Genomic DNA, 26,555 nt, shown 5'->3' on the forward strand with positions numbered 1-26,555 from the left:
ACTTTTACTGGATCAATCTGTGTGTGTCTTATTTATTACTATGATGATCTCTATGGAAGATGACTCATGTGTTCATGGAAATGAAGTATTTCTGTAAAATCAAATCTTTCTCTCTCTCCCAAACAACCAACCATCAAGACTCTGATCATCTGCAACACCTTTCTAGATCTCTGTCCTGTTCCTTCTGCTCTCATCTGCTTCTGTCCTTCAGCTTTCTCTACAATCATTCAATAAAGTCATGAAAAGCTGCTGCTGCTGCTGCTGCTGCTGCTGCTGCTGCTGCTGTCTCTATAGCTGATGATGGGATTTGTTGTCCTCTCAGTCTGTCAGGTGGAGGTGGAGGAGGGGGTGGAGTCTGTCCAGCTGCCCTTCAGAACCACAGCTCACCTGCCTGAAGACGCTAAAGTGGAGTGGATCGACAGTAACTACAGGATGGTCCATGTGTATCAGAACAGCTCTGACCAGCTTGAAGACCAGAACCAGATTTACAGAAACAGAACGAAGATGAATGAAGACCTGCTGAAAACTGGAGACCTCAGTCTGACCCTGAAATACCCCACAAAGAGAGACTCTGGATCATACATCTGTTATGTCTGCAACAAGGAGGGAAGGAGGCTGAGAGAGAAAACAGTGGAGCTCTATGTGAAAGGTTTGTTTTCTTTCTTTCTTTCTTTCTTTCTGTCTGTCTTTGTCTCTAACCGTCCTGTGTCTCCTCTGCAGACAGAGTCCAGGTCCAGGATGTAACGTCTCCTCTGATGGCTGAAGAGTCAGTTTGATCAGGTTGTTGATCTTTGATTATTGATCAGTGAAGGATCTGATGATGATTTCAAAGAAGATAAAGCTGCTGGTGAAGCAGAGTTCATGTCAGCGACCTCCTCCTGCTTCAAGTCAAACCCTCAAAGTCAGTCAACACGTTTGGAAGAGGGAACTAATGACCTTCATTCAAATGTCCAGCAGAGGATAGTCCTGACTGAAACCTTCAACAAGACACAAGTTAACATGAGCTTTTGAACATTTCTGGGACTTCTGATGTGTTGATGAAACCAGGACAGAAGGAACTGATCAGCAGATATGTTTTAAAGAACGTCTGAGAAAGAGAAAAGGAAGAAAAAGCCACAGTAAATAAATGACTGAGGACAGATTGAAATGAGCCTTTCAACAGCAACATTTAAAAGACATGAAGTGTGCAACGAGCTGTGGTCACCAGCAGGAGGCAGAAGACTGCAGAGGAGAGAGTGGAGAGGTTCCTGTTGGAATTCCAGGGTTAACCAGGAAACCACACACATCCTTTACTCAGTGATAAATCACATGTTCACACTGAGCGTCTAGAAACTGAGGAATCTGTTGAAGTCACAGTAAAGGAGCAATCAGCTTCCTGGCTGCTCCCTCCCTCCGCCCACCTGTGTGTGTGTCATCAGACCTTTGGGAACTTTTTTCCAGATCAGAGAATAATCAGTGATGAAAATAACCTTCAAACAGTGTGAACAGTGTGGCTGGAGCTGAGCTCTTTCCTTCATCTGACAACTATCAGAACCCAACATGATGATCTAGAAGGAATAAAGAGCAAGTGATCAGCTGATTCAGCAGAGTTTTACTTTAGTTTTTAGTTGAGTTTATTTCTTCCAGGGACCATGTACAAAGTGCATTAATCACAGAGTAGATCCACTGGACCAGGTTTAACAAATGGTGGTGGAGCTAGAGCAGAGCGTTGTATTATTTACTGATTTATGTGATAGGGACAGTTCACATTAATGAACATCTACTCAGACAGTAATAGATGTAAATATGATGGATTCTAGCAACAATGCTCATTTTCATCCACAGTCCCTAGACAGGTAACACAAACACATGATAAGACATAGGACAGGACAATAGATCACAATGAGAACACACATGTTCAGGTCAGACTGGATATTTATTGAAACATTCAACTAAACTCATCATGTTTTCTCTCCACATATTTAATCAGAAACTTTTTACATTTTTAAACAAACTTTAGTTTCTGGAACAAGCAAAGCTTTATATTATAAACACATGAAAAATCTAATTTGAAATAAAAACACATCAGTGTCTTTAGTTCTTATTGTTATTTAATGAAATAAATCGATCTCATGCCTCTCTCTGTCTGTAGTCTTTAGAGTTTATTTTCAGTGTAAACCCTTTTTCACAGGCCAACAACAAAACAATAAGAATATATTCATTCATTCGTTCATTCATTCATCTTCTGTAACCTCTTGTCCAGCTGTCATTGGTCTAGAGGGGGGTCCACCCTGGACAGGTCTCCAGTCTATCACATCTTTCATCGGTGTAGAGGGGGGGGGGTCCACCCTGGACAGGTCTCCAGTCTATCCCAGCTGTCATTGGTCTAGAGGGGGGGTCCACCCTGGACAGGTCTCCAGTCTATCCCAGCTGTCACTGGTCTAGGGGGGGGGTCCACCCTGGACAGGTCTCCAGTCTATCCCAGCTGTCACTGGTCTAGGGGGGGGTCCACCCTGGACAGGTCTCCAGTCTATCCCAGCTGTCATTGGTCTAGAGGGGGGGTCCACCCTGGACAGGTCTCCAGTCTATCCCAGCTGTCATCGGTCTAGAGGTGGGGTCCACCCTGGACAGGTCTCCAGTCTATCCCAGCTGTCACTGGTCTAGGGGGGGGGTCCACCCTGGACAGGTCTCCAGTCTATCCCAGCTGTCACTGGTCTAGGGGGGGGGGTCCACCCTGGACAGGTCTCCAGTCTATCCCAGCTGTCATTGGTCTAGAGGGGGGGTCCACCCTGTACAGGTCTCCAGTCTATCACAGGGCTAACACAGAGAGACACTCACACCTACGGCCAATTTAGAATCACCAATGAACCTAACCAGCATGTCTTTGGACGGTGGGAGGAAGCTGGAGAACCTGGAGAGAACCCATGCAGACACAGGGAGAACATGCAGACTACACACAGAAAGGAACCAGTGGGCCTGGATTAGAACCCAGAACCTTCTGGCAGTGAGGCATCAGTGCTAACCACCACACCACTGTGCCGCCCTACAAATTCAACTCTAATACTTATTCTAATGTAATCTGATGATCTTCTATTTCTACTAAAAGAATGGAATGAATATTATTGGATGGAATTGCTCCTAAAATGTTCAACAGTATTTTTCTAAAATGCTTGACTCAGCAAAAACCCAACAAACTATTGTGTGTTCATCAACTGTAAACAAATGTCATGTCATTGTGTTACGTGACAGGCAGGGTCAGGGGGCAGAATTGTTTGTGTCTGTGTGTTTTCCCTCCTCTTCTCCTCTTCCCCTCCTCCTCCTCACTCCTCTCAGGTAAACTCCCATCAATTAGCCTACACCTGTGGATCCCAGCTGGCCAATCATCCAGGTTCCAGTAGAACAGGAGCGTAGCTGCAGTCATGGTTCTCTGTTCTCTGCCTGTCTGCACTGTGCTATACTTGCTTTAGTAAACTTCCTAGTTTCAACCTGGAGCTTTGTGGAGTCAGTCAGTGTGACTAGGTAAGTTTTGGAGTACTCTATACATGTTCCAGTCACGTAGTACTTCCTTGTCTATGAACACTAGGTTTTAGGCTTGGTGCCACTGTAGCCCTGTAGAAATCATTTAGGTTACAGTGCAAAAGAAAAATCCATATAGCATGATTTAATGTTGAATTAAAAGTTCATGGTCTTTAAAAGAGGAAGTTCATAATATTAAAATGTTTAATAAATTAGACTGTTTACAGCTGAAAGAATAAATCTATAAAAGTCTTTTAGTTCATCACGTTTCTATCAAATATCTGTGATTCTGAAGAAAATGAGAGACAGACGCTCTGGACCAGAGAGCTAAGACGGAGGCATGGTGGTGTGGGGAGCATTTCAGTTTAGTGGTGGAGGTTGACTACTCGTTGGTCCTGATAGAAACTTCTGTGTGACCTGAAGAGCTGAATATGATGCGTCTGGTTGTATCTGGTTCTATATCTAACTGTTCTAGTGTAAATGTGGTAGATTGATTTGATTAAAAAGCTGATAATGAAAATGAGTTCATGAGACAGTAAAAACAGCTATTAAAATCAATTTAAAAAATGATAAATGAAATCAATAATTTAGGAAAAACAGAGAAAAGGGAATTAGTTGATGGGAAGATGTAAGATTTGTAGTCCTCTTCTAATTGATGATTTAAAATTCATGTGAACAAGATCAAAAATGTGAGGTTAAAATACTAAAGTGACTTGAGCGAGATTAAAAATGGTTCTAAATGTTCCTGTCAGATTAGTTTATCTGTCATCAACCTGTTGGGCCTTTTAAAAACTTATTGGTGATCGATTTCAGGTATGTTCGGAGTGTTTATGCCCCTCAACTTTAGATGTTGGTTAACACGTCGTATTGTGTATGTTTTCCGAACACTTTAAGTACATTGTGAGTACTTTAGGAGCATTTTCTTGGAGGTTTTAAATGATATAAATTCATTGGAGGGATATATTTCATTTAAGATTTTAAAATCTATCTCTTTATGTTGAGGAGGGATTGGAGATTGAAGGAATTTAGTCCTAATAGACTTTTTCCATAGTTTTGAAAACAGACTGGACAGGTAAGTGTCAAACACCAACAGCTCACTGTTCTCACTATTGCACCAACTTCCAGCCTGACCACTGATGATCTAACACCACACTTCTTTACAGATACTTCCTCACGCTCATGGTTTAGTCTTTAATCAGTTATATGCTCAATGTTGGACCAAAGCTGCATATGATTGATAAAGATTAAAGATTTAGGTGAAGCTTAACTTTCCTCTCCTCTTGCAGGCAAGAAATGTCTGTTTTTTTACATGTCATATTTGAATAGCCTTTTTCATGTAGTTTAAAAATACTGTTAATTAAATAATAATAATCAAAACTATTTTAGTCTAATAAAACCAGAGGCTGTTCTTTGGCCGATGGGCTCAGCGCTGTGAACCTTTCCACTGAGGATGCTAAAGTTGCGGTTTGTGCTGCAGGTGATGTCAGCAGTTATTCATCATTAGACTAGTGTTGGTAACTGACTGTGTGAGTTAGTGATCGGAGCATTTTAGGCCGAAGCCTGAACACTGTCTGTTTCCTTCTGTTGCTGCTGTTTGCTGCTCCGTTGTATTCAGGACTCCACTGTGACAGAACTGTGTTAGATCTTATTTTCAGAGGTTTACATTGGCAGCCTTATGTGTGTTGTATCTATAGCCCTGTGTTTAAGCTACAACTTCTCCTCACACTTTTCTTATTGCACTGTTACAAGAGGAATGTTCTGATTCTATTGTTTTCTATTCATTTATACAGTCTGAAGTTAAAGGGGAACTCCGGCGCAAAATGAACCTGGGGTTAATAACACATGTGTACCGAGTTCGACCGTTCTCTGGTATTTGTTTTCATGCATTTGTTTTGTTAGTCAAATGTGACCAGTTTTCTTGCAAACCACTATTTAGCATATAACGCTAGCCTTCGGGGCACACCGACACATAAAAAGAAATCACTATTTCTATACCACTAACAAGGCTCACAATATCACCACACTTACACGGTAGCATAACTAGGGTCTCTACATGTAAACCGAAGCATTGAGAACTTTGCAAATATACAGGCAGTTTATTAAAAAAGGAACACAGTACCGTTCATGTCTGGCTCGCATATCCAGGCGGGCGCCATCTTGGGGAAACTGAACTGTCTGTTGCTGGAAGAAAGCACTGAGAGCATAGAGAAGCACTGAACGAAGATTGGAGAGTGAGGACAAACCGCTAGAGGTGATGTACGGCTCACACAATCTAAACACCTGCATTAAAACCAAGACACTGGACAATCCTGTGGAAACTTTAGTCTTTCATTGTTCTGAAAAGCCTCTGGATTCAATCCTGTGCTTTTTGTCCTGAGGTCAATCAGCTCCTCTGTTGAGTGATTGAGAACATCCTCCATCTTCTCAAGGTCATTCATGGTCAGGTCAGTCTGGCGTCCTACATCTACACACAATATATTTGTCAAAGAGGACGAGAGGGAGAAAGACAGGTGAGTTGTATAATCTACAGACTGTATTCATCAAGGTGGTGGTAATAGTTTAGGATGAATTCTGAGGTAAACAAATCCATGGGTATGATACGTAGTCATCAGAACAGTTCATGGAACATGGCTCCATGCAGCCTCCATGCATTATTCTGTATTTCACCGAGGTGGAGCGATGCATCTGTGGTGTCGGTGCAGGTCTCTTCTGCATCAGTGTTGGTCTGGTCTCAATCTTTGCTCACGTTGACGTGATGCCTCTGTCACTGGTTTACCTCTCTGGTAGCCAAGATGAACGTAGGAGACCAGGCTGGAGCAAGCTGATGCTGCGCAAGTGTGTCACCACACACTGAAACTACTGCACCAAATAACTCAAACCCACCACCCTGTGTTTGGATTGTGACACCATTATACAGCAACTTTAAGTCTTCATCAATTCTTTTTAATACAAAATCAACACCACACTTGTCAATATCACCAGCTTTTGCTAGAGCAAGGAGTCTGACTGCTGCCAGTTTTGACCTAAACTTGGGGTTTATGTTTCCTAAAGTATAATAAACCATCAGTAATTTATTTACTGAAGCATGTGACCCAAGGGGATTGCAGATCTCTATTTGGTCAGTGTATAAAATGATCTGTAAAGCAGAAGGTTTCACTGAAAACAGTGGGTGGGATCTGAAAAGGCTCCCATCAACAATATCATACAAAAATCCATCTTTGTGGCAACTCTGTGGCGTGGTGCGGATCATATCAAAAATCCTAGAATTGGACAACAGCTGTTCAAGACTCTTAACTGGGGACACATAGTAAAAACTTCTGTTTTTAATTCCAAGAACTCTTGATTGTCCTTTCTTAACTCGACAAACCCTCTGAGACATAACCACCTCCTCTGGTTTCACTGGGTTAAAAAGCCTCTGGATGGTGCTGTCTTGCATGTATGTGGTGGCCATCAAGGAGAAAGGATCTTGAAACTTGTCTAATGTAGCCAGTACTTCCTCTTGTAGCTGCTCCACGCTGTCTGAATGTCTTTCAAAGATCCTCTTCATTGTGTCCCTCAAGGTGCTCAGAAGAGTAGTTTGATACTGCTGGACTTCAGAAACAATGCTGTTGACGCTCCTCTGAAACACAGTCAAGAATGAAGTGTCAGATACATGATGTTTGTCCAGTACAACTAGCAGAACCATTCTTAAGACTCATTTGAGGATTTCACACCAAAATGGTCACTGTCCTTGAACAATGTGGATCATTTGCATATTCAAAATTACATCCAAATATGACCCCCTGTTGCTTGTAGTAACTGAAAGATGCTAACACTAATACAAACTGCATCCTAATAGCACCAGCATTACAACAATTAAAGCGAACATTAAGTTTTGAAAAATATAGAAATTGAGGATAACTATGGGGCTGTTGTTGCTCTGACAGTGGGAATATGAAATTATCCAGTTAGAGAAATGTCAGGTTACACCCTCTCAGGGTTCTTACACCTTTTCCAGAGTCAAAGCACTGTTCTATCACTTTCAAGATTTTTTTTCACACTGCACTTCTTCACAGTGCTGCTACTGATGCAATTATGCGTGTACATTTATAAAAATGGTCTCCTACTAAGCAGTTTACTGACTAAACACTCTATAGTGAATCATTTAAGAATATAGAGCATTTTTAACACTTGCTTTATAAAATCCATTTTCCTACAGCACTTTTAATATCATTAAATGATAAACATGTTGCCATAATGGTAAAATCATAATAATGATGATAATATTAACACTGGGTTATGTGCAATACCTGAGACAGGTGACATCTCTCCCTCACATTGATGGCAAATGCAGCTGCACGTCTAATATTTGCACTTGATGCACCAGCTCCTTCCTGTAAATATGTTGTGTTAATAATATACATCAATATACTCTGTACATAGAAGACTGGTTCACATCAAATGTTGGATAATATTATCATACTGGAGCTTAGCTGATTATCAGGGTGTGGAATCTGATGACATGTAGGCTCTGGGTTCAACATTTCATTGGAGATGACAGGTGTGTTGACTTCACTGTTGGTCCTTTGCATTCCCCGTGTTTCAGTGGCACAGTCAGAAAAAACTGGGATGTCAAAATGTTCACTTCACCCCGAGATAGGTCAGATGCAGCTGGTGTCATCCATCCAGTAGGTGGGTGCCCAGTGGTAAAATATAGAGCATGTGTGCGTCTAATGTGGTAGTAAAAGGAGTTGAAGACTCTGTATTCAGCAGTACAGCCATCAAATCAGGACTGGGACTATGTGCTGTGCTAATATGGCTCCAGAGAGACTTCAGTGTTAATGCAACGGAAACCAAGCAAATCACAGATGAATGCTGACAGGAGATGTTTAAGCCATGGGAAAATCTACACTAATCTGAAAAATGAGTCTGCACTAGAAAAACACAAACTGCAAAAGGGAGTAGTCCAGGTATTTGAAGAGCAGCACTGAATTATTACCGCTTAAATCTGAATCATTTGAACTTTACTTTGGCGGGCACATAAGAACTAGAGAGGTCAATACCAAATCTGGGCGGGAAGGGGGGTGGATCATACCAAGATTATTTAATTTGCATAGTGATGTGATTATACAGGGATCAACAACCGGCCTAGAAATTAAAATATAATTTATAGTTCTAGTATTCTCCAATTATGTATGTTTGTATTCCATTATTATCAGTTTTCTTACACGTTTTACCCAGACTGACATGGTCTGCACCACCCCCCTTACTACCCTCATGTGGTCTCGTCTGCCCTGCGACGGTTGGGAGAAGGACCTGGACGGGATTCTGTCGCGGTAAGGAGAAAACAACGTTATATTAAAAATTATAAAGTTATAAGTTTTACAGTTACGTTACAGTTTTACTCTTCACATTTACTCCACTCATCGCGATGAACTGCGGCCGTATCAATGAATGAATCGGCCTCTTCAGTGTAAACTCCAGCTAGCTAGCTAGCTTAGCTAATGTTAGATGACTTTGCAGGTTTGCTGCTACAGCGTCGTTACAAGTGTTTTCTTGTGCTTTTTCTCCTGCGACTCATTGAAAACGTTGTTGATACATTTTATATATATATATATATTTATCAGAAGAGTAAGTTGTGCCATGGTTTGTCTCCACTTCCTTGTCCATGTCCTGTTTTATTGTGAAGCTCCATGTCTTGTCCTCCTGTGAGTCCCTGGTGTGTCTCACCTCCACCTGTGTCTGGTGTCCTCATGTGTTTGTCCTCAGTGTTGGTCTGTGTCCATGCCGTGTGTTCCTGTGGTGCCTCCGTGAGTTCATAAACTCTGTTTTGTTTCACTGCACTAGTTTCTGTGTCTGTCTGCATCAGGGTCCAGGTCCCTAAACCCTAACATGTTGTTTCTAATTGTGTCTGTCATTTCCATCTAATAATTGTGTTTAGATTGATTGATTTATTTATCTGAGGATGAGAATGCTGCTTTACCAGACAAAGCTGGCCCAGGTGAAACAGGAACTGTGTCGTCACTTCAAGGATCACCTCCAGTACCCCCCCCCCCCCCCCCCCCCCCCCTACAGCTATGTGGTCTACACAGACACTGAGCTGGAACCACCATGTTGAGATGGTCTGCTCTGGTAGAGAGGAGGAATCTGCCGTGTCCAGAGAGCTGAGATGAGATGCAGCTGGTGAGGAACAATCTTGAGAGCAAGTCACCAAGGAGAGAAGTTCTCCAGTGAGGTCACCACAATAGCTGAGAGACTAGTGGAGTATTATCCCATGCTACAGGAGAAAGATGACCCATCAGACATGGAAGTGACAGATAGATTATTGGATTGTTGTGTGATATTCAAAGGGTTTTTTCCAACCAGTGCCCTTTTCCACCACAGCTGAGCAGGTACAGTTATCTTCAGAAGAGCATTCTGAATGGGACGTCCCCACAGAAGAGGCAGGGGCCCAGACCAGAGAGAAGACGTCACATTGACTTGTCTCCAAGGGACCAGGGACAAGATGATGACGCAGACTCAAGTGGTGCATCAACAGTTCTTCTGCCACCTGGGAGCAGTTCTGAAGGCCACGCTTCAGGTGACACCAAGGCCAGGTGATACTGTCCTAGTTTAGTATCTAATGATAGATTACAGGTGTTTCAACTGTACATTGAAGTTATGATCAGGCTCTGATGTGTTGGGATGTGACAGTAGTTTTCACTTATTTGATTCCATTGTGTAGAAATGACAGTAAATGTTGTGTTTGCTGCTTCAACCTGTCGTATCATTCAGAGGACATGTCCAGTACCTGCTGCTGATTTGTGTCTCCTTTCAGTGGACAAAGACAGTCTGGCAACACAGGCCAGGCATCACAAGACTCTGCAGGAGACGGATCAGAAACCAGAACCCAACCAAGATGCTGTGTGCCAGATCCTTGAGCTGGAGTTTCAGGTGAGAAGAGCCTTCATTGACAGTGACGTTGTGAAAGAAGACGACAGAGCAGCAGAGGTTTCTGAGGCGTGTGCATGTTTCAAAGAGCTTCATCACGTATGCACTTGTTGTTTCTGGCTTCTCCACAGAGTTAGCATCGCTGCAGACTCTAACACTTCTTATTTGCGTCGTTGCAGGTGATGGATGAGCTGCGGCGGATTCTGGATGAGGACGACGGCCAGTTGATGAATGAAACAAAGAAGAGATGGGCCGACTTGTGCTCCACGGTGCAGTTTGATGGTGTTTGGAGGAAAGTGTTGAAGCCGCCCATGAGCCTGGGTGCAGGTAAGTAACTCTGCTGTCTTTAACACATGGAGCTGTCTCAGCAGACACAATTCATAGAGCTGCTGTCAATGCACAACACTGATTCAATGAGAACACAATGACAGTGCTGTTCACTGCAAAGCATCTTTTATCACCTGACCATAAAGAAAGCTCATCAGACGCTGACTTTGAACTCAAACTTGATTTATTGTGTTCCTTGTTCAGGGCGCTACCCTCACTCTTCCCCTCACAGTCTGCGCCGCCTCAGAAGATGGGACAGGCCAGTGAGGCGTTGCTTCATGTCCTTCAGCTGAGTTTGTTCAGAAGAATGAATCCTCTAAGTGTTTAGTGGCACACACTCTTTAAACAGTGACTGAGCCACAAGTTCTTTTCATGTTCTCTCCTGTCTTTAGAGCAGAAATGATCCGTTTGAATAAAGCACATGTCAGTATGGTTGTGTTCATAGATATATACAGCTCTGGAGACAATGAAGAGACCACTCCCACCAATGTTTCTGAAAGCAGCAGCATCTCTCCATCTATGGCAGCCAGTCCATCCCAGTGTTTGTTGGACTCCAACACAAGCCTCCTCACTCTACTGACTGAGACACTGATCAGCTGATCACCTCAACCACATCTGATTCTATCAGGAAGATTATAAAAGCCACTGCTGTGATTAAAGACTGAGATGATCCCACCAGTAATGATTTCTAACCTCAACATGTTTTCTTTTCATTATTCCAGGTCTGAAAACGCTGCGTCTTTATTCTGATTTTGACCACTTGTCATTTTCTGCCAATAAATGATCGAAATGGAAATATTTTCATTTCAGATTTGAGAGAAATGTTGTCAGCACTTTATAGAAGGAAACAGAAATGTTCATTTTACTCCAACACATCCCTATAAATAGCCAAACCATCAGAAGTGATCATGTTGCAGTGGTCTCTTGTTTTGTTCCAGAGCTGTAGATGAACACAACGGTGTTAAAACATCTCAGTCCACTGGCCCAAGCAGTTGTTCAGTTTGTCAGCGTACCCTGAAGAAACTTGTGTTTTCTGTTTCCTTCTTCAGCCGTCGACCTCCAAGAGAGAACTCTCTTCAGCCCTGTCCTGGTCTCTGACGGGTCCCGCTGTCTTCTGGCAGCTGGAAACACAAAGAAGAGCTGGGTGAAGGTTTGCTGGATGTGACGGGTTATTACTACACCCTGCATCTCACCTGTCCTGAGTGTGTGGCCACCCTTCTCTCTGTCATTCAGACACAAGTCTCACAGGACGGTGTCCACCAGCGACGAGACGCCACAGGCTCGTACAAAAGAGCCACGGCAGAGTGGAACGCTTTCACTAAGAAATAGACCTGTTCAGGCTTGGGGGGGGGGGGGGGACAAAACTGAAGCCCCTGTGTTTTTCTAAGTTTGACACATATACTGAAGGCTTGCTGTCTACTGTTGTTGATGCTAAGTAGTTTATTTCCTTGACTACCATGTTCTGTCTGATTAAATGTTCCCAGAGATAATGAGGTTCTAGCCTCTGTTACCTCTGAGGGTTCACAGGGAGCTTTTTGATGTTCTAATTGTAAACATTGTAATCCAGCTGTTCTGCAAGCACTTCAAATAAATGTTGTTGTCAATCTTCTCTGTGTGTGACTTTAATTTGGTGTAAATGCTGTGTATTGATTTATGACCAAAGCTGATCAGAACTGTTGAACTAAGAAGAATCATCTGGTTAAGTTGCTCTGGATTTATGGTTCTTTCACTCAGTCTGAGGAAGAAACAAAAAGTCAGATAAGAACTGAAAAGCTACTTTAGAGATGATTTGACCTACACAGAGCCATTTTTGTATATTTGGTTTGATTATTATTATCATTTGAACTGGAGCATAACTGTCTAGATGAAGTTTACCATTTCATTTGACTGTTCTGATTATTCATAGTTGTGATGCCGCCTCCCAGGAAATGAGGACAAAAGGGGAGAGTGGCACAGGTGTCTCAGATGAGACAGGGGAGAGCCATAATGTTTTTTGACCGCTCTTCTTTTTGTTTTGTTGTTCTTGTTTTTTCTTCTTATTGATCATGACCGTGGACACTGAGAACCAGACGCAAATAAAACGCCATAAATAACTCAAAAGAGGCAGTGATTGTTTTACTTGGAGCGCGTCACGACCACAGCGAACCCCTGAACAAAGAACGGTGTCTAGAAGTCGGTTGCCGGTTAAAATGCAGCCACAATTGTCAAAAAACAATCTCAATCTGTGGATATGTGGATGATCGAACGCATTGGAATAAGCGAATAAGCGCTGGACTTTTATGGACCTAGACACAGACATCGGACTCCGGACTCGTGAGTAAATATCACGCTGGAAATTATGAAAGAATGATACATTGTTACGTTAATGGAGAGGGATTATCGGACAAACAAAACGAAATCCAGTGATATCTTGATGCTTAAATATGGAAAATGGAAATGTTTTGTGGAAAAGTTTATCATTCTTTGGAGATCGGATGCTTGTGACGTGATGAAATGAAAATGCGTATGAATGACTTCTACGAACACGGGCTGAACTTTATAAACAAGTTGAACTAAATGTGTGAATAAATACGGAAGAAAAATGAATGCTGATGAAATGCCGGCCGATGCTGGCCCAGAGGAGAGATTTAAATCGCTCAGCGCGTCACGCAAAGGGAAACTGGGAGCGTGGACGCGCAAAATGAATGAAATAAAAGCCTTAATGGAAACCGAGGGGAATGTTGAAAAGATGAATGAGTCGGTTGACTTGTTTCAGAGATCACTTGAAGATTTCAATAAGATTCATGAATCAGTCCAAACGTTTTTGTCTGAGGAAGAAAAGGAAAGTGAGAGAATTGATTGGTATGAACCAAAAATGTCCACATTTGCGGATTTCCTTAAGGATGTGGAAAAGTGGAAAACCTCTCAAACAGATCCTCAGACACTCATTGGACCTCAGGACAGCATTTCCAACGTTTCGAAGAAATCACGAGTCTCAAAACGTTCAGGATCAGGATCAACCATTTCTTCTGTTGCCTCAGCCCGTCTTAAAGTTGCCACAGAAAGAGCTGCTCTGCTGGCCCGGGCAGCAGCTCTGGAAAGGAAGCATGCCCTGGACATGGAGAAGGCTCAATTAAGAAACAAAATGGAACAAATGGAGTTGGAAATGAATCTGGCTGAATCTGAGGCAAAATTAAAAGTGTTGGAAAACTTTGAATCTCAAAATGAACAACAGCTGCCAACACATGCACCACAAGCACAACATGGGGATGGCATGAATGAATATTTGGAAACTTATCAGGAAAACAGAGATGCAACAGCGAATTCAGAAACATCTCCAGTTGAATTTGCTAAGCTTGGAGCAATTCCCAAAACACCACTTCAAAAATACTTAAATCAACAATCCAAACCAATAATAAGCTCTCCACCACAAAATAAAAACAAAATAACCCACATTTCTCTACCACAGCATGGTCCTACTGTTCAGAGTTCTCCACAGACAGCAAAAGGTGCTGGGATTAATATGACAAACAACAATGACAATTTCTTGACTGTAATGCAGAGACAAAATGATATTGCGGATTTATTGGTTTTACAGCATAAACAAGTATCACTTCCTGCACGTGAAATTCCAGTTTTTGATGGAAACCCTCTTAATTATCAAATCTTTATGAGGGCATTTCAGCATAACATTGAGGAGAAAACAAATAACTGCCAAGACATGTTATATTACCTGGAGCAGTATACAGCAGGACCCTGCCAGGAGTTGGTCCGTAGCTGTCTTCATATGGATGCTGTAACAGGCTTTGCGGAGGCCAAGAGACTGTTAAAGGTTCATTTTGGAAATGAATTAAAGATTGCAAATGCTTATATGGCTAAAGCTCTGAACTGGAACAATATAAAGCCAGAGGATGGAAAAGCACTGCAAAGTTATGCACTTTTCTTAAGAGGCTGTTGTATTGCCATGAGAGGTTTGCAGGACATGGAGGAGCTTGATCTACCGTCCAACTTAAAGCTCATTGTGTCAAAACTTCCTTATAAACTGAGGGAGAAGTGGAGAACGGCAGCTTGTGTCATTTTGGAACAGCGAAACACACGGGCAAGATTGCAGGACCTTGTGGCATTTATCGAAAGGCAAGCTAAGATACTACAAGATCCTCTTTTTGGTGATATTCATGATCCTCTCACACATAATAGGACTTTAAAGGCCAAAACAGACACAAAACTAAACAGATTTAAAAGTAGAGGAAGCAGCTTTGCTACCACAGTGTCAATGGTGTCTGACAGCAAAGAAGAGAAATCACCCATTAAAGTCAACTTGAACTGCAGCACTCGTGAAACTCAATGCTCCTTTTGTGCTGGTATGCATCTCTTAGCTGACTGTCAGAAAATAAATGTACAACCTCATGAAGCTAAAATTGAGTTTCTCAGAGAAAAGGGATTGTGCTTTGGATGTTTGAAATCGGGGCATCTGAGTAAAAACTGCAAAAGAAGAATGAAATGTCAGAGTTGTCAGGCCAAACACCCCACTATTCTGCACATAAAGAGATCTGCCAAATCCGAGGAATACACCCACAAGCCAGAGCAACATAGTATGGCAGCTAAACCTGAAGAAACATCAATAAGCAGTGCTCTTGTGACACTTGGAGAAGGTGAGGGAAATGGGGCTGGCAGAGACTGCATACTGGCCATAGTTCCAGTCCTGGTTAAACTCTGTAAAGGAAGTAAAAGTGTACCTACCTACGCCTTCCTGGACCCCGGCAGCACTGACACATTTTGTACTGAGAACCTTATGAGGAAGCTCAACGCTAGAGGCCGTAGAACTAACGTTCTTCTGCAGACTATGGGAACAGAAAAAATGGTTAAGAGCTATGAGCTAACAGGTCTAGAGGTTGGTCATATAGAAGATGGTACTTACCTGACACTGCCAAAGTTATATACTCAAGACAAAATCCCTGTGACAAAGAAAAACATTCTCGCCCAGGCGGACTTAAACAAGTGGCCTTACCTGCAGGAGATCAAGGTAAAGGAGATAGATGCTGGTGTGGATCTTCTTATTGGAGTGAATGTACCAAAGGCGATGGAACCATGAAGAATCATTAATAGCCAGAGAAATGGACCATATGCAGTTAGGACACTGTTAGGATGGGTGGTTAATGGTCCACTCAGTGTCTCTTCTGCTATGGAGAATGAACGCACCGTGGCATCAGTGAACCGAATCTCCATTGTGCACATTGAAAGACTTCTGGAAAGACAATATGCACACGATTTCCCAGAGAAAGATTATGAGGAGAAAATGGAGATGTCAGCTGATGACCGACAGTTCATGCAGATTGCCTCAAGTTCTGTTGTTCTCACAGATGACCACTATTACTTACCTTTACCTCTTCGTGATAAGAACATCAGCATGCCAAACAACTATCAGATGGCAGAACAACAAACGTTGCATCTCAAAAGAAAATTTCAAAAGGATCAGGTTTATGCAAATGAGTACAGAGACTTCATGAGTGACATCATCAGGAAGGGTTATGCTGAGAAAGTACCACCAGAAGATTTAAAACCAGAGGCTGGCAAATTGTGGTACATACCTCACCATGGTGTTTATCATAAACGTAAAAAAAACCTCCGTGTAGTCTTTGATTGTGCATCAACCTTTAAAGGTGCATCACTCAATAATGTACTCCTACAGGGCCCAGACTTGGCTAACTCTCTGATGGGTGTCTTGCTCAGATTCCGGCACGAGCCATTTGCAATTATGGCAGATATTGAGAGCATGTTCCACCAGGTGCGGGTTCACGAAGAGGACAGAAACTTGCTCAGATTCCTATGGTGGCCAGAGGGAGACACAAGCCAAGAACTGGAGGAATATAGGATGACAGTCCATCTGTTCGGCGCTGTATCTTCTCCAACCTGTGCAAATTTTGCACTACAAAAAACTGCAGAGGATAATAGCAGCACATTCAATAGGGAAGTGTCTGACACAGTCAAATTTAATTTCTATGTTGATGACTTTCTCAAGTCAGTTCCAACAGAGAAGCAAGCAATATGCCTTGTTAAGAACCTCAGAGAAATGTGCTCCCTCGGAGGATTCAAGCTGACCAAGTGGGTTAGTAATAGTCGTACTGTATTGGCATCCATCCCTGATGACGACAGAGCAAAACAAATTAGAAACTTGGATCTGGACAGGGAGAAGCTGCCTAACGACAGAGCATTAGGACTGTACTGGGACATTGAGAATGATATATTCAGCTTTCGTGTCACTGTTAACAACAAAAGCCCCACCAGAAGAAACATTGCCATTGTTAGATCTGTGTATGATCCTCTTGGATTTCTTGCCCCTTTCGTACTGAAAGCTAAGCAGATCCTTCAACAACTTTGTAAAGCTAAGTACGGATGGGATGAAATGATCCCTGTGGAATTGTTAAAGTCATGGCAACAGTGGCTCAAGGATCTGGATGAGCTGGACAGATTCCAAATTAACAGATGTGTGACACCAAGAAACTTTGGCCAGGTAAAAACTGCACAACTGCATAACTTTTGTGATGCAAGTGTTGCACTCTCAAGCAGACATGACTCCATCTCACGTTTGGCAACTTTATTCGTCCCGGTTCGTTTCACTTTTTTCTGTTAACGAGCATACACAGACGCAGGGAAGCACACACTCTCTGATGTAAACAAAACAAAAAAAAAACTCTGCTGCGCGCCGGCTGACGACATCACGTCACCTATGACCTCAGTCCGAAAAATATAAAATATAAACAAAATGAAAATACAGTTGGCTTCGTTTTACTTTCTCAGTTCTACAACTCACTGGCATCTAAATGATAAAAATGTAAAATATAAAAATGTAAATTAAATAATACATGTTATATCTAGGTCTCAACACCCTCCCCCACTAAATAAAATGTTGCCAAACATTTTCTTAATCTCTTAACTAGTGAACACTTTGTGAAAAGGTAAGTAAACAGTTATGTATGACACACGGCACATCTTCTTTTACAGGATGATGAGATTGTACTCTCTTGATAGTCCATTCTTTGTTTTCTTTGCAAAAGTCTCTCATGGCCACAATACGGAACCAAATAATATAGTCCATAAGTATTGAAGGATGCATAGTCCATTGAAGCATTGGTGGGCCCCCCAAATCTTCACAAATGGGACAAGGAAACTACCATTTACATCCATAACTGTGTGTTAACACATTTCACAGCCATATGTTAAGTCTATTCTGTACACACAACTAATTCCTACTTTACAGTATGTACCACACTACTGTCTTGACTACAAAATACTAGAATGACAACCCCACATTTCCTGTAGTTGTTATTGAAATAAATGTTCAGATAACCTGTTTTTCTTTATATTCTGTAATGTGTGTCATTTACCACATTAGACTATAACTTCTATAACATATCAATAATAAACTAACTTATTGAATTGTCTTGTGTGTGTATGAATCTCTATTCATGACAAAAAGGATACATGGATGATGATCTCGTCGGCAGGTCATGGCTGGTCTCAGAGGGCTCTCTCACACCGACAGGGCAGGTTTTCAGCTGCTGGAAGGTTGGCTGGCCTAGCTGGTCATAGGTGTAGACACGCCTGGGCTGTCGAACTCTCTTAGGCCTTTCTCTCTGTGTTTCAGCATCACTCTGCTCATCCTCGGATTCCACAGCTGGAGCGTCACTCTTTTCCTCCACGCCATGTCTGTCCTCCACATGTTCCTCTTCTGAGTGTTCCTCAGGTATAAACGTCACCTCAGGTCTGTTTCTGGGCGTGTCACTCCTGGGGCAGAACTCTCTTGCTTCTGCATTGAGGGGCAGATCTGCTTGTCTCGCTGCTGTCCACAAGTGACACTCCTCTTCACTGGAACTGTCTGTGTCAGCTGGGTAAGTGTTGTGCTTGTGAGTATGTTGTCTTCCTGTTCTCTGCTTTGATTTGTTTCCACTGTTTTTCTCTTTCAGGTTGGATTCATCCACCTCTGGCTCTTCAACCAGGTAAGGACACGGCAGGAGTAGGTTTCTGTGTAATACACGTCTTCTCCCAGTTCCTTGCAATGGCTCAACCACATAGACTGGACTATCAGGGCCTTTCCTTCCCTTGACAACATAAATCACATCTTCCCAGTAGCTGCGCAGTTTTCCGGTGCCACCTCTGGGTGTGAGGTTTCTCACCAGGACATGGTCACCTGACTCAAGTGTTGAGCTCCATGCACGCTGATTGTAATTCTTCTGTCCTCTTTTAGCACTTTTCTTCATATTCTGCCTTGCAATGGCATAGGCTTCTTGCATGACTTCTCTCCATTTTTCTGCATAGCCAGTCCGTGACTGGTTTCTCTCCTCTCCTCTCCTGGGGAACATCAGGTCCACTGGTAGTGTTGGTTCACGGCCAAAGAGAAGGAAGAATGGAGAAAATCCTGTTGCCTCATTCACAGTTGAGTTATAGGCGTGGACCACTTTGTTAAGGTGCTCCTTCCACCTTGACTTCTGAGACTCCTCCAGTGTTCGCAGCATTCCCAGCAGTGTTCTATTGAAGCGCTCTGCAGGGTTTGCTTGAGGATGATAGGGAGACGTGCGGGAGTGACGAATACCACAGTAGTCTTGGAGCTTGTGGAACAGGGTGTTTTCAAACTCTTTTCCCTGGTCATGGTGTATCTTGGATGGGAAACCAAAACGCATGATAAAGTCATCAAAAAGTTTTCTGGCTGCTGTCTTCCCAGACTTGTCTCTTGTTGCATATGCCTGCGCATATTTAGTAAAATGATCAACAACTACAAGTATGTATTCCTCACCTCCCTTACATTTGTCCAGATGTAAGTAATCAATGGAGATCATCTCAAATGGCGCAGAAGTCTCTATACTCTGTATAGCTGTTCTGGTTACTCGGTTCGGTTTCTTCCTCTTGATGCAGCGACACACTTTAGTAACATAATGTTCCATCTCCTGTCTCATTTTAGGCCAAAAGAAGCGTTCTCTTGCTAGAGCCACCATTCTATCTGCACCTAAGTGTCCCATTTCTTCATGTAGTTGTTTGTACACAACTGGTTTCAGAGACTCAGGAACAACTAGCTGCTTCCTGGTTGCAGTTTTTCTTCGGAGGATACCATCACCATCTATCTGCAGACGGGACCACTCCCTGAGAAGCTGTCTGACGCTTTCATTCTCTCTCAGCTTGTCTTTATGTTTCAGGTGGACATATGTTTTTTTCAAAGTCACTACTCTGTTTATGACTAGGTCTGCATTTTGAGCTGCCCTTATGTCGTTTGCTGCAAGAGGCTGAATTGGCTCTGAGATGTTGCATCCTTCTGGCAGCGCATCTTCATTACAAGTAACAGCAGAGATCCAATTCACTTCTCCTGTCTTGTCTATGTCCAGGGCTTTCCTGATGCATTTGACGGTTTCCTGTTGACACTCCTCAGTACATTCTTGGATGACATCCTCAATGGATTCTGGTCGGCGTGACAGAAAGTCTGCATCCCTATTTGCCGTTCCAGGTCTGTATTTCAATGTGAACCTATAATCCGCTAACTCTGCCACCCAGCGGTGTCCGGATGCATTCAGTTTTGCTGACTTTGTGACATACGTCAGGGGATTATTGTCACTGTAAACTGTAAAGTGGGGCGCATGGAAAAGATAGTCCCGAAACCGCTCTGTTATGGCCCATTTCAGCGCCAGGAATTCTAGTTTGCCAGAGTGTAACCTGTAGTTCCTCTCTGCTGCTGTTAGGGTTCTGGATCCATAGGCTATCACTCTGAGAACTCCCTCTTGACGCTGGTACAAAACTGCACCTAGACCTTCTTCAGAGGCATCCACATGTAGCACAAAGGGTTTCTCCAGATCCGGGTACGCCATGACTGGTGGGTTTGTCAACTGGTCCACGATTTTGTTTAGTATTTCTTTGTGGAGTGCTGTCCACTGAACTGGATGAGAAGGTGGCAACTGAGCAGATTTGCGGCTAAGCTCCTTTTTCTTTTGACTTTGCTTCACCTCAGACTTGGGCTTTGCTAAGAGTTCATAAAGGGGCTTGGCTGTCCTAGAAAAGTCTGGTATGTAAGATCGGTAATAACTAAGGAAACCCATTAGTTTTCTCACCTCTCGCACAGTAGTCGGTGTTTCATGTTTCAGTGCTTGAACCGCCTCTGCTTCTTTAGGATTCATCTTGTATCCTTCTGCAGAGATGACACGACCTACATAACAGACCTCACTTTTGAAAAGGTCACATTTTTTCGGTCTCAGTTTTATGCCACACTCCTGCTGTCGTCTGAGCACCTGTCTCACATTTTGGATGTGTTGATTGAAGCTGGAGCTAAAAACCAATACGTCATCCAAATATGGGACACATACCTCGTCTCTGAGGTCTCTCAGACATCCCTCCATGTAGCGTTGAAAGCAGGCAGGGGCGTTGGTCAGCCCGAATGGAATCCTCACCCATTCATAAAGTCCCCATGGTGTTATGAACGCGGTGCAGGGTCTGCTTTTCTCACTCACGAAGCCCTGGTGGTATGCTTTTCCCTGGTCCAGCACCGTGAACCAGGAATTGCCACCAAGGTTGTCAAGGATCTCTTGAATCCTCGGGATGGGATGACGATCAGGCAGTGTCTTCCCATTCAGTAGCCTGTAGTCTATACAAAGCCGCAGACTCCCATCTTTCTTCCTGACGCATACTACAGGTGAGGAGTATGAGGAGCAGGACTCCTGGATCCAGCCTCGGTTGAGTAAGTCCTGTATGTGTGCTTTTACTTCCTGATAGAGATGTTTAGGGATTGCATTGTATGTTCGTTGTACAGGCACATTGTCTTTTAGCTGTATCTCCATCTCCAAATCTTTGATGCACCCTGTATCCCAGTCGTCCTTTGCAAAAACATCACATTCTTCCCTGAGCATTTGTTTTACCTGTCGTTGCTGGTCTTCTGACAGATGACTCAGGTCCACAGGCGGATCCCAGGGCTCGCCTCGTGATTCTCCACTCGACTGCTGTGCAGGCGGAGCAGCACTGCTGTCTGGCGCTTGTGGTGTTTGTTCCTCAGCCGACTTTGTCTGCAATGGGTAGATGGCAACAACACTGTGCAGCAGGCCAATTGTGGTGCGACTGCAAAGCACAATATCATTATCAGTCATATTTTCCACAGTTACTTCAATTTTACCATTATCTTCTGAAGGAAGCTCAATCACTTGTTCTCTGATGGCTAGGCCGGATGGCCATGGTGTCTCAGGGTTTGGCTCTAACACTACATGTGATGCCCTTACCACCCTCTTGTTTAGCCGACCACACTGTACAACCATCACTTTGTTTCTTGGAATGGTCACTGATTGTCTGCCTACTCTGGCTAAGTGGGGCTGGTTTTCAGGCTTTTGCTTTTTCAAAACAGATAAAACAGCTCTTGCAGTTCTGTGGCCTACCTCCAGGGCTGTGCACAGTCTCTTAACCATCTGACCCGATGAAATACAGTCTTCAGTTGTGTCATTTGTCAGGGCAAGTTCCTCGATTACATTAAAGCCAATGATGGGGCGTTCCATGTCACTGTTGGCCACAAGGATGGGTACCAGGACAGGTTTGTCGCTCATTCCAGCTACAGCATCTTTGGATAAGGTGACTTCAATTTCCATCCATCCCTTATATGGAATCTCAGTTCCGTTCGCAGCTGAAAGCTCCAATGGTCCCTCTTCAAGCAGTTCAGTCACTGGTCTCACTTCAACATCTGGTAGGTGCTCGGTTTTCCAGTTGGCTCCCACAATTGATACCTGTGAACCAGTGTCCCACAGTACTGTGGTGTCAACTCCTCCTAGAGAAGCTCGAACCAGACATCTTTTTCCAACCAGCTTCGCCGTTTGCAGCTGTTTACCAGTGAGAGGTGCTCTTAGACTGAAAAGTTCTGCTTTCTCTGCGTTTTCTGGTGGACAGTGCAGGATTTCAATTTTGTTTGTGCTGGCTGTAATGTTTTTCATTCGGCATCCTGATGCCCAGTGTTCTGTGCTGCCGCACTTGTAACAGTGATCACATTTTTCTCCAGGTTTTGATTGTTGGCATTTCCGACATTGTCTGCTGTTAACAGTCCTGGGTCGTGCGTTGTATTTTCGACTTGGGTCTTCACTGACTCTCCTTTGTTGAACATGAGACTGAGGGACATGTTGAAGACTCGCGATGTGTGTGGTGAGGTTCTGAATAGCTTCACATATGGCTTTGTTACCTTGATCAACCTTTTCCATGAGTGTATCACGTTTGTTTGTTTCACCACTTTTTTTCTTGTTTGGTTCTGGCACATGTTCAGTTTGTTCATTTTCTTCACTAATTGCCGCCACTCTGATCGTTTTTGCTTTTGATGTGGTTGACAACTTGTTCTTTCTTTCCATCTCCAGGCTGTATGCAGCTGTCATTTTTTCCAGAAGGACTTCATCTGTGACTTTAGGGTTTTGTAAGTATGGCTTTATGTCCGTTCGAATGGTGTCATCGTGAAGACCAGTCATTACTGTTTGAAGGAACTGATTTTGAATTAGTTCTGCACTGTACTTCAAACCAGACTTGACTCTATCTGAAGCGAGGACAATTTGTTGTCTCAAGTCCATGGCTCGCATCAAAAACTGTATGGGCGTCTCTTTGGGCTCCTGAACTGCACGTGTGAGGGAGTGATACAGCTCTGTAGCGTCTTTTTCAATGTAATGAGTCCGTAGAATTTGTCTGAGGGCCTGCAGTGTCAGATCTATCCTGCTCTCCAAATAACTCTTCAGTTTTGTTCCTGGAGCTATTGCTTGAATAACAGCCTCGACAACTTCTCCTTCCTCATATCCCTTTTTTAGTGCTCTTTGAATCTGTCTCTCCAAACTTGAGTAGGTCAATTTGTCCTTTTGATTTGGTTCTCCAATTTGTCCAATTATTTTTAACTCTCTCCTGTACAGTGGATGGACAAAAGACACATTTTGACTACTTACAGCAGCTGTTGCATTCAGGTTTAACCCATTTTCCCTTTGTCCGTCTGTAGATGCAGTTCCATTTCTGTCCACAAGGTGGTGCTCTTGTGATGCATTTTGAGGCAGGAGTCCGTGGCTATCCTCAACTTTCGCTTTTATTTCATCAATTTTGTCATTTAATTTCAGCAAAACAGACATTCCTTCATCCTCCAGTGAGATGATATTTTCTCCTTCTATACACTGAAGAACAAGCCTTCTCAACTTGCGAGGTAAGTCTTTATCACGTTCCTCCACTGTAAGACCAAGTGCTGCACACACATCATTCAAATCCGGTGCTTTCAGTGTCAGTAACTTTTCTTCTATCTCTGCCACAGCACTTTCCCAGTCTGGCGACATCTGTTTCATCTTCGACATGATAGAAAACTTTTACCGTCACTGTATGTGGCTTTAGATGCCTGTAGGCTTGGTTAGCAGCTAGCATTAGCTCGTACAATGTCCGTGTTCGTTGCTCGTCATTCGTCTTGCTTCGCGCTGAAGAAAAACCTCCAACCGGGCGGAAACACCAAGTTTATGTTGCACTCTCAAGCAGACATGACTCCATCTCACGTTTGGCAACTTTATTCGTCCCGGTTCGTTTCACTTTTTTCTGTTAACGAGCATACACAGACGCAGGGAAGCACACACTCTCTGATGTAAACAAAACAAAAAAAAAACTCTGCTGCGCGCCGGCTGACGACATCACGTCACCTATGACCTCAGTCCGAAAAATATAAAATATAAACAAAATGAAAATACAGTTGGCTTCGTTTTACTTTCTCAGTTCTACAACTCACTGGCATCTAAATGATAAAAATGTAAAATATAAAAATGTAAATTAAATAATACATGTTATATCTAGGTCTCAACACAAGTGAACAAGGTTATGGAACTGCAAGTTACCTAAGGTTCACAAATGACTCTGGAGAGGTACATGTTGCATTTGTGATGGGAAAATCAAGAGTAACTCCACTCAAAACATCAACTATCCCAAGACTGGAACTCACTGCTGCCACACTGGCTTCACGGATAGACAGAATGCTTCGCCTGTAGACTTTGGCTCCATCCCCCCAGATGATCCAGAGGTGCAGAAAGAAGCAATTGTAAGTAACATTGTCACCTCTACCTCAGAGAAAACTCCAACAAGCAAGCTCATTGAATATTATTCATCATGGAATGATCTGAAAAGAGCTGTAGCCTGGATGACGAAACTAAAGAATCTCCTTCTACAAATGAACAGGAAAGGGGAAAAGGAATGTGCACTGATTGGTCGAGATGAAGGCAAATCACTAAAGGATCAGATGCTCCTTCTCAAAAAGCCTGTAGTCACAGGTCTTTCAGTAGAGGACATTGAAAATGCAGAAAAGGCCATTATTTGCTATGAGCAGGGACAGCATTATAAGGAGGAAATGGCCACTCTGAAGCAAGGAAAACCATGCAAAGAGGAAGCTCCTTGTATAAACTTGACCCTACCATTGATGCTGATATCCTGAGAGTGGGAGGACAAACAAAGAGGATGGCTATGCCCATAGAGATCAAACACCCCAAGATCCTACCTAAATATTCTCATGTGTCAAAGCTAATACTGAGTCATATTCACAGACAGGTTGGTCACTCTGGGCGAGGTCACATGCTCTCCAAACTTCACCAACGATACTGGTTGTCTGGTGCCAACTCTTTGGCAAGAAAGATTATCAAGAGCTGTGTGTTTTGCAGAAGACAACTAGCTAAACCTGGAGAGCAGAAGATGGCTGATCTCCCTCTGGACAGAGTAACACCAGATCTTCCACCCTTCACTCATGTTGGCGTAGATTATTTTGGACCCATTGAGGTGAGACGTGGCCGTACTGTTGTTAAGAGATGGGGAGTGATATTCACTTGCCTTGTAAGCCGTGCTGTTCACCTGGAGGTTGCCAGTCAACTAGACAAAATGCATGCATAAATGCTATTCGTCGATTCATCTGTCGTCGAGGCTCAGTGAAAAGCATCAGATCAGATCAAGGCACCAACTTCATAGGGGCACAGAGAGAATTGGAGGAGTCTGTGAAACAGCTGGATAATGACAGAATCCAAAGATCACTTCTCAAAAGGGGAATGGACTGGACATTCAATCCCCCCTCTGGAGCTTATCATGGTGGTGTCTGGGAAAGACTAATTAGACTGGTTGAAAAGATCCTTTACTCCGTCTTAAAGGAACAAACCTTGGATGATGATGGTCTACATACAGCTTTGTGGAGGCAGCAGACTGAGTTTATTAGTCTTTCTCTTTCAGTGACTTTGAAGAACAGAATGGACTGGTACCATGAGTGTACCCTTACATGGACATGGGCTATTAATAATATGAACTTTTTGGCCAAGCCAATGTCTTGCATTATTGAAATTGCTCTATTGAATTGGTAATTGTTATGTAATAAGCAATTAGGGGCTGGTATATTAGAGCCATGTTTGTATATTTGGTTTGATTATTATTATCATTTGAACTGGAGCAGAACTGTTTAGATGAAGTTTACAATTTCATTTGACTGTTCTGATTATTCGTAGTTGTGATGCCGCCTCCCAGGAAATGAGGACAAAAGGGGAGAGTGGCACAGGTGTCTCAGATGAGACAGCGGAGAGCCATAATGTTTTTTGACCGCTCTTCTTTTTGTTTTTGTTCTTGTTTTTTCTTCTTATTGATAATGATTGTGGACACTGAGAACCAGACGCAAATAAAACGCCGTATATAACTCAAAGGAGGAAGTGATTGTTTTACTTGGAGCGCGTCATGACCACAGCGAACCCCTGAACAAAGAACGGCGTCTAGAAGTCGGTTGCTGGTTAAAATGCCGTCACGCATGTTCCTGTTAAAAAGTCATCCTTTAGTTCCAAATCCAGATTACATCCTAAATCTATGCAGCGTGTTGT

At 43.0% G+C, this 26,555-nt stretch overlaps 1 protein-coding gene across 1 annotated transcript in view; it reads left to right on the plus strand.

Annotated features, from left to right (window-relative positions):
* The window catches only part of LOC311487906 (uncharacterized protein), a gene marked incomplete at its 3' end in the record, with an annotated part of 253,376 nt that extends 252,600 nt beyond the window's left edge, over positions 1–776 (plus strand). The window contains exon 8 of the mRNA XM_084544331.1: positions 725–776. Coding sequence (XP_084400457.1) covers positions 725–776 — 52 coding nt within the window. The remainder of the gene's footprint in view (positions 1–724) is intronic.
* Between the last annotated feature and the right edge of the window lie 25,779 nt (positions 777–26,555).

The sequence above is a fragment of the Chelon labrosus genome, assembly GCF_963514085.1.
Source record: "Chelon labrosus genome assembly, chromosome: 1".
NCBI classification, from domain to species: Eukaryota; Metazoa; Chordata; class Actinopteri; order Mugiliformes; family Mugilidae; genus Chelon; species Chelon labrosus.